The 9505-nt window shown below is 36.9% G+C and overlaps 1 protein-coding gene across 1 annotated transcript in view; it reads left to right on the forward strand.

The window, feature by feature from the left end:
* LOC116789170 (neurabin-1-like) overlaps positions 1-8048 on the forward strand; it is a 43710-nt gene extending 35662 nt beyond the window's left edge. Inside the window, 3 exon segments of the mRNA XM_032692618.1 lie at positions 1232-1348; positions 6114-6302; positions 7665-8048. Coding sequence (XP_032548509.1) covers positions 1232-1348; positions 6114-6302; positions 7665-7835 — 477 coding nt within the window. The 3' untranslated portion in view covers positions 7836-8048.
* Positions 8049-9505: the final 1457 nt, after the last annotated feature.

Raw genomic sequence — 9505 nt, forward strand, 5'->3', positions numbered from 1 at the left:
CTATTTTTTTTTAAAGTAACAATCTTTTATTTCAGAAGAGTGTTCTGTTTTGCAAATAATATATTCAGGTGGTCAAACTGCATAATTAGTGTTTATTTAAACTAGTTTTTCTAAAGACATCTGAGTAATTATTTAACATCTGAAATGTTTGGTTTTGTTGTAGTATTTTTACACTATTTGGTACTTTAAAGAAATTTTACATAGCTTGATATAGTCCATATACTATAAAAATTCTTCTAAAGATATTTTGCATTTATGTGGTATTTTTCATATACAGTAATTTTCAGATTACATGATTCTGTGCCTCAAATGCAGCCACCTCAACACTGAATTACAGAATCACAGAGTAGTTTGGGTTGGAAGGGACCTTAAAAGGTCACCTAGTACAACCCCCCTAGATCAGGTTGCTCACAGGTCTGTTCAACCTGACCTTGAATGTTCCCAGGGATGGGGCATCTACCACCTCTCTGGGCAACCTGTTACAGTGTTTTACCACCCTTGTTGAAGCTGTTAAAGGAACTGCAATACAGTACAGTATCTTAAATCAAAATTTAAAGTTTTTTGAAAGCTTGTCCTTGGGCAAGCTCTGTATTCTCTATTAATAAAATAATTTGAGTCTCGTTTGCTTTACTGTTGACTACAGTGGTTCAACAGTGGGCAGCTGTGAAGTCCAGTCTAAACCTAGTTCTCGTTTTCACAAACTTTGTAAGATAGGGGTGTATTCCCATGTGCCATGGGAATCCTGATGACCATAAACAATTAGGATGGATTTTTATCTCTCCAACAGGAGATAAAAACCACTGCCTTCTGAAGCACATTCATAGTGCTTGTGTAGGCTTCAGTTTAATACAAATTCGGCATGAATAATTCCAACAAATGCATTTTAAATTGCTTCTCCTGAAGCATGGGGTGCCTGCTGAAAAAGTAACCACATGTATTTCCTTATGTACTTTAACACCATTTCAGGTTATGACCAATTCTGCACACAAGGTGCTCTTACTGGGGATATTGGTTTAAATTTGTTACTGTGTTTTTTTGAATTCAGAAGTTTAACAAAAACAAGTCAGATGCTTTATGTAGTTAGTGCATTTCATGTGTGTTCTAAAGGTAACTGAGTTGTACTGTTTGTTTTTTTTTTTTTTAACCAAAAATCAAAATTACTAGAATGTCACCTTATGACCTGCTTTTCCAAGGAGTGAGTTAATAAAACGTTATTTCCACTTGTTTGCAGAGTAGAATTGTCATAGATGATACATACCATAGCAAGCCAAGTTGTGAACTTTCAGGGTTAGTGACAGAACCAAATCTGTCAGGTCGTTCACACACTTTAACCTTCTCTTCAAATGAGGTGAGTTTCAAAGTGTGTATATGTGTCTTGTTGATGTTGTTGTTCACACTACAGCATGTTTAACAGAAACAGATATGTGTAATGTGAAACTAGATGGCTATTCCATATTTGAATGTTGAAGAGCACTATAGAGAATCATAAGCTGTTAATGAACTAAAGGACACGGACTAGTGGGTGACATCAGCCTGTGTGTTCTGATTCTAGTTCTGTCATAAAAATTGGAGTAAACTCTCTGATCAAATTGCAGTTTTTAATTTTAAATATAATGTTGTTCTTTTCCACTAATTTAAAGCAACTTCCTGGGTGAATAAAAACTGCAGCATTTTTGACCTTCACTTCTGCACAGGTTTGTTTTACTGTAAAATTTCATCTCAATAAAAACAAAAAAAAAAAAAAAGAAAAAAAAAAGAAAAAAGAAACAACCAAAAAAAGGCAGAGTATGGTAGTGTTGATATATAGGTAGAAATTAGGTATCTGAAAATCAGTGTTCATTCCCCCTGGAGAACTAACTCCATTGGCTACAGCTGAAACCTAAAGTCTACATGTGGGTAACATTCTGAGATATTGTCTCATTTGGTGATTGACTGATGGGCATCTTTTCCTAAACTAAAGGATGTAATTTGTAGACTCTTTAGAAACTGAACACATTTATTTTACAGAAATGATTCAGAGGACTTGCCAAACTGGTGGTTCATGAATGTCAGGGGGGTTTTATTAGCTGTCTTAAATAAGGCTCTAGTGAAAACCTTAATATTCCAGTAATATGTAGAAAGTCAGAACAGTCTTACAAACAGTGTTATAAATTCACTAAGTTAAAAATCTGAAGTGTCAAAAATCATATAACTTGTTTACAGGTTGCAGCAGTGGATTAATTTGTAGAGAGTCATTAGGTCACCCTTGAGCCTCCTCTTCTCCAGGCCAAACAAGCCCAGCTCCCTCAGCTCTTCAGACCCTTTACTAGCTTTGGACTTCTCTGGACTTGCTCCAGCACCTCAATGTCCTTCCTGAATTGAGGGCCCAGAACTGGACACAGGACTCAAAGTGTGTCCTCACCAGTGCTGAGTACAGGGGACAAGTGCTGCCCTGGTCCTGCTGGCCACACTATTCCTGATACAGGCCAGGATGCCCTTGGCCCTCTTGGCCACCTGGGCACAGGCTGGCTCATGTTCAGGTGGCAGCTGAGCAGCACCCGCAGGTCCTTTTCCACTGGGCTACTTTCCAGCTACTCTGCCCCCAGCCTGTAGCACTGCATGGGGTTATTGTGGCCAAAGTGTAGGACCTGGCACTTGGTCTTGTTGAAACTCATGCTGTTGGTCTCAGTCCATAGATCCAACCTGTCCAGGTCCCTCTCCAAGGCCTTCCTACCCTCCAGCAGATCAACACTCCAACCTAACTTGGTGTTGTCTGCAAATTTACTGAGCGTACACTCAATCCCCTCATCCGGATCATCAGTAAAGATATTGGACAGGATCCTTAACTTAAGCTCTTCACAAGTAGAATTTCTACATGATGGTTGTTGTTTGAATGGGTTCATAATTATCCATCAGGAATCATGCTATCCAGTGTAACAACCCCTGCTTGCAGAGGGGTGCACCACTGCATGCTGCCTTACAAATCGTGGTATTGGTAGGAGACAGGAGATGGAAGCACCTCTTAGAGATGTAGACAAGGGCAGCACTGAACAGTCTGCATCTGCTGGGCAGGTGCTCACAGGCAGTTTGGGGAACTGACTGCCTGCTTAGAGTTACGTTGTTACCAGCCAGCTAGTTACGGCAGAGGCACTTCCCTCACAGATGGCTAGCGAGCTAGCTGGTAATCCTTCTAAAGTTCTTAATGTGTTAAATGGTGTGGCAGCAGTGGTGTTTTCTTGTGCTTTGTATTATCTTCAGAGCTTCAGTATTTCTGTTTTCTGAATCACTTGTGTTTTTATGTGGGAGCACATGGCGTTCTCATGCTTCCTTACCTTATAAGTAGTTTTATTCTGCTTTCTGAATTTGCAGCTGATCTGTTCTGTGCATGCTGGCTGTTTTGGGGACCGTAACTTTGATGTACAAACAGCTTGGCATGTTCCTTGTGCCTCTGAATGAACATTTGGGATAAAATGATGTAGAGGTGTTATTTAATGAGCAATAAGCATTACTCGGAAGTGTGTGTTCTTCATCTTACCCTTCTACAGTTTTCACTTTCCTGTTCATATTCTGAAAAGTATTTAGGTGTGCTTTTCCCTTGTGCAGTAATGAAAAATTCAAGTTATACAGGATTAAATATCTTTTTGTGAGGAGATGGTCTAGGTGTTTTAACACAGATTCAGGTATTGCTACAACAGCTTCTGGTTTTAGGGGTCTGTCTTTACCAATATGAAGTAGAAGGAGTTTGTTAGCAACTGCTGATGCTGAAACCCTATATTGCAATTAGTAGCTCAGCCTGGAGGAGTCCAGTCTGTTACCTGCTCTAATCCACACGGCTTGGAGGAACTGATGCAGAGATCCCCCGGGATTCTGTCAGGGGACTGTGTTCCTTCAGTGAAATGAATGAATCTGTGCCTCTTTTTTTTGACAGGAGTACACCTTCCTCAAGTACTTACACTCTAAAATTACAGAAGCGAAGTTTTTGCATGGCTTGCACAGATTCAATAAAACTAGAGAGTGAGTTACAACTGGAATATTAACATTTTACACATTTCTCAATGGAAAGGAGATATATAGATACATGCACATTCCCTTCCAAGGAATAGAAGTAGATATATATTAAAAAATATATGTATGGCAATATATAGGTTTTAGTAGTTCTTGCAGCTGATAGACCACACGTGACTCTGAGATACAGGTCAAACTTCAAATGTAAAGTATTTCCCCCTTTTAATGTATTATTCATGAACATGTGCGAGTGTAAGACAAAGTTACAAATATATATTTTGCATTACATTATCAGGTTAAGGAGCAGTATTATCTGAAATTATTTAAAATAAATTGGCATTTTGAAATCCCTTGGTAATTTATCAAATTAATCTTCTCTGTATGAAGTATCTCAAGCTTGATAGCTTGGATAGGAAACTACAGTGCCCCAGTTGTCTTTATACAGATGCTGTACTGAGCACTTCAAGCAAAACTTCTTCTAGAGCCATTTGCTGTTATTTTATGTAAATTGTTATTTTTCTTTTGCACATCAGGAAGGTAGATGTGCTCACACTTGTTATATCTACATAAGGATTTGATTTGGATAAGGAGTCATTTTAGAAAAATAAATCTCCTGATTGTTCCCACTTGCCTTACTTTGATTTACCTTGGAAATTAAATCAGATGTGCTCCAGCAGTGGTCCTGGTACATTCCAGCTGCTAATAGACCATTAAGTTGGTGTGACCAGACTATAGCTGTTTGGAAATGAAAATCCCCTTGAAAATGCTTGTAGTACAGATTTTAGAACTCAGCAAAAATGTTCTGCGTCTACAGATTCGTTCCTATTTATCTGCACTGTCTCCTCATGTAACCACTGTCCTTTGTTCACAGACCAGGGGAAGCAGAACCATTCTGATGACATGTGATCCTTCAATACATAAGAAATTTTAAAATTTTGTTTCACCTCAGACCCCCGGTGCCTGCCATGCTGAGCACTCAGATCCAGTGTACTGTATGATCAGGTCACATCACAGGCCTGCATCTCACCATCTTTGACTTGCAGTCACCTGAATTATTTTGTTACATTCAATCAACTCCCCCAAATATTTCATCAGATAAGCTGGATTTTGTGAGATCCTTGTGGCTGGGAGCTGTAGTTGTTCACCTGAAACTTACAGGGTCACATATCAAATCCATGACTAGAAGTTGCTTATTTCCAGGTTTTCTGTTTACAAATGATGTGTAAGGCTCCCTGGGAAAGGGGGAGTACTTTCTGCTGTTTTGCAAATATCTTTGATCAATCATGGAAGCTGCCTAGTGGAGCAATATGGAAGTCTAATGCAGCCTATACTCAATCACAAGCTAGTGAGGGATCATTTTGGATAGTTAATAAAACTTTAGGTAACTGATGTTACTGATTCAAGTACTGCACTCAAATTTCTTCTGTAAAGACATTGAGCTCTGTTTTATGTAGATTTTCTTTTGTGATGTAGTAGTGCTTCAGGACAAATAGCAGTACCTTTTCCCCTCAGAAGCAAACTGAAGCAGTATGTTTCAAAAGCTCTGTGAGCTGGCAAAGTGTATTTTCAGTGAAAGGCTACAAGCGCTTATGTTTCTGAAATGGTCATTTTCTACTAGACCCTTTAAAGTGTTGATGTGATAGCATTAGTTGAAAGAATGAATAGTCCTCTCTTTTAGAAATGTAGTAAAACTATGCCTGGAACAGTCACCAGATTTACTGACTACTGGACTTCTGTCACTTAACAATAAGGAATAATAGAGTTGAAGTGCTACTTGATGATTCTTCGTGCTGTGCAAGGTACCATCTAACATTAGGATTGAGCTCCTTTAACCAACTAAGTGTGTTCACTATTAGGATACGTCCAAATTAAGCTAATGTTTGCTATATAATTTCTTAAGAAAAACATTTATGTTGTCTATTCTGACTGACTTTGTGTTGAATGCTGTAGTCTTTTTGTTTATAGTAAACTCCTAGGCAAACTGACTGTAAACTGATCTCAAAACCTTAAGTCCTTCTGGAATAGAGTATGTTTAAAAATGCATTTTGTTAATCAAACTCAACTAGCAACTGGAATTCAACATATAGTCAAGTAAAACATGCTTATGGTGACTTTTCTCAATTGGTTAGGCATTAGATGACGAATTTGCAACAACAGGAAAGCAAAATCAATGGCACAGTAGACCTATTTCTGAATGGACCACCCAGCAAGTATGCCACTGGTTAATGGGAATGAACATGGAGCAGTATATTACAGAGTTCACAGCTATGAATGTAGATGGACAGCAATTAATGCAGCTCGACAGTGAGAAGTTAAAGGTAAGTGAATATACCAGGATATATTTGTAAACACGTAAGTTTCACTGCTTATTCAGACATAGTTTTAAATGCAAAGTATTTTCTTGTTTTCATGGCTTTTTAAGGGAGTTAGACTTACTTGTTCTTGTTATTTATTTGGAGTTACTTGCTTTTGAAATACTTGGACTATTATACAGTTAGATGGTAATTAGTAATTGTAGAACTAAAGACAAGCTGTTTATAATCAGAAAAATAACAAATATTGTTTCCTTGTTTGCATCTTGAGGAAATGAAATTAGGCATAACTGTCCAAAGGGTCTTGATTCATCTGTCATCCATCTCAACAGAAGGTCATATCAAACAAGATCCGGCCAATTCAAATGCATAGAATTGCAGGATCCTGTTTTAGAAATCTGTTTCTTCCACATCTCCTCTTCAAATGGGAAGGCTAAAATCCTATCCAGTGATCTTTTAAATTTTTCAGGTTTTTACTCCTGCTGAAAATATGTATTCTAAATCTTTTGAGCCTTTTCTTGCCATTTCACCTCTGAAAGCTGCATGGTAATGTGTACTCCTTATAGTGCTAGTAAACTCTTCGGGTTTTCTCTCTTGTTAGATTATCAGACTGCATTTTGGACAAGCAAGATGTGTGACTAAGAGAGGTTCATTGGTCTATTTTGGCATAAGGGACATTATTATTAATAACCAAAAGTAGAATTTGAGGGGTTTAGGGGGGAAAAAAGCATCTAACTTAGTCTCCAAAACATACCTGCACTTTAAATAGATGTGCAACGCTAAATGTCCCGTATTTTGTAAAATTTCCTGGACTCAGAAGAAATACCAGTGACTGGCCTGTTAAATGACTGTCTTTATTTGGGGAACTTTTGATGTTGAAGCCTAAAGGTCAATGTGCACCGAATGCCATTCGGGTTGACAGTGTGAGAGTGCATTCAGGAACATGGAATCAGCTGCTGCCACCTCCTGACCGAACATTGAAGTTGTACTGGCTGCTTACTGAATCACTTCCTAATAACACACTTTAAAATCCTTAATATTGAAATTAAAGAGTAGTACTGAATATAACTTCCTCTTGTATTTTGAGACTACTACTTACTATGCTATTTTCTGAAAAATTCTCAGGGCTCTACATGTTTGTAAATGCAAACTGTTATTTCACAACTGAAGAGTCGGCCCTAGTCTCTTTACTTACCTTGTTACCCAGATGATATTTACAGTGCTTTTGAAGCCTGAGTCATTATTTTCAAATAAACAGACTATCTTGCAGCAATTACGCTTTCTTAAATTGTTCATGCACAAGCACTGTGGACAGTACCACTGGAAAAAATTACTGATGAGGTTTTGTTTTGTTTTCCCCCTCCAAAGGCTTTGGGAGTTTCCAGTCAAAATGACAGATCAACAATAAAGAAAAAAATTAAGGATATTAGAAAAACACAGGAAAAACTGGAAAAGCAGAAGGAAAAGGTTCAAAAGAAGGAGAAAGAAGTTCGCAAGACTGGCAGAGTGGTGGCCACTCTGAATCAAGCTGCTAAATGACCATTTTATTTTAGTGCAGACTTGCCTAATCTTGATGTAGTTCAGCAGATTTGTATATAATTGTACAATTGAGGGAGGAGGGAAAGTGCAACAGTTTAATATGGTAGGTGGTTTTTTACTTTTTAATTGTGGTCCCTCCCCATTACAGCCCAATAAAATGAAATAATGTTTTCAGTATTTTTATTCCTAGTTGACTCTGCCTGTACTAATAGACAATAATTTAACTTTCTGCCTTAAGTAACATTTCTGCTTCTAAGACCTCCTATGCCCTTTTCATTGAAATTGATGTTTGTGGAAAGTAGAATACTGTATTAAAATCATTCCAATAGTAGTCAACTAGCATTTGATAGAGTTGAATCTGATAGAGGGACAATAGAAAAATCCTGCCAACAAATTCAGTCTGTGACAGTCTGTTATCTGTTGCCACTAAAGTTGTATAGTAAAAATTAAGTTGAAGAAAATGGTAATGTCATATTAATTTAAAAAGAAAGCATGTATTTCAAATTTATGGATTATTTTGTTTAAATTCTTGTATTTCTGGGACTTCATTCAAAGTTCACTTTAGTAGTACATTGGTTTTGAATTCTGTGTTGCAATTTACTGAGAAAATAACAAGAAATACTAAGTAGTTTTCACAAACTACATATCCTAAGCATAATATTAAATTTTCTGTACGCTACCCGTATGGTGTTGGGACAAGGTTTAAACCTATAAATAAGATCATTTTTAACCTATTTTTCCTAAATAATACATAGTTTTATAGATTTATGCTATGAATAAGATCAATTTGCAATACATGTATTTCTCTTTTCTACCTGCTACAAGATTTTTGCGGACCAAATTTATATATTTGCTAATTTTAAACAATGCTGTTTTTCAAACTTAAAATACTGAGGGAAGAATTGTAGGAAAAATTATCACTGACACACTGGGGTTTTGCCTTGTATTTAAATGTTCAATTGTAGACTACAGATTTTTTCTCTTTAAAGGAGGATTTGATTCTCAAATAGCTTAGAACATGAATTGGTGTTTTGTATATTTACATACTATTTTCTAGAGATACTACAAAGAGCACTTCCTTAAATTAGATTATTCCAGAAACATAGACTAGTTAAATATCAGTTCCACCCTAGAAGGGACTAGAACAAACTTATAGTTTGTTTCTGTGGACCAAGTTCTCCTTTAAATCTGTGGACTGTTTTTTCATTTTAATTAAATGAATGAACTTCATTATTGGTGGTTCACATTCTTTTTTTTTTTTTTGTATAAATGTCTAGAATTTCAGCAAATGACTGTATGGAAATGCTTCTGCACACTAGGCATTTCCAAAATAAAGTTTGAAAATCTCGGTAATAATTACTTTTTCAAAGAGGTTACATTTCAGTTTGATGCATTAAGAAACTACTCTTTGGTCAGTTAACTTATTTACTTTGTTTTACTTTGTGTTCAGTAGCTTTGAGTTGTATGGCAGACTTACAGACCTTGAGCCAGAGAGGAATGCTGCCCTACTGGTAAAGAGAAAGGAATTAGAAGTACAGAATCGTCAAATGCTCAGGATCACACACGTAAACCCACCCTTCAATTAAATCAGTCAAGAAGGTCGAGTGCTTTCAGACAGAACACAGAATATTGATACAACCATATATTACCTTTTTTCCCTTGAGCCTATT

Source organism: Chiroxiphia lanceolata, chromosome 7, assembly GCF_009829145.1.
Source record: "Chiroxiphia lanceolata isolate bChiLan1 chromosome 7, bChiLan1.pri, whole genome shotgun sequence".
Taxonomy (NCBI): domain Eukaryota; kingdom Metazoa; phylum Chordata; class Aves; order Passeriformes; family Pipridae; genus Chiroxiphia; species Chiroxiphia lanceolata.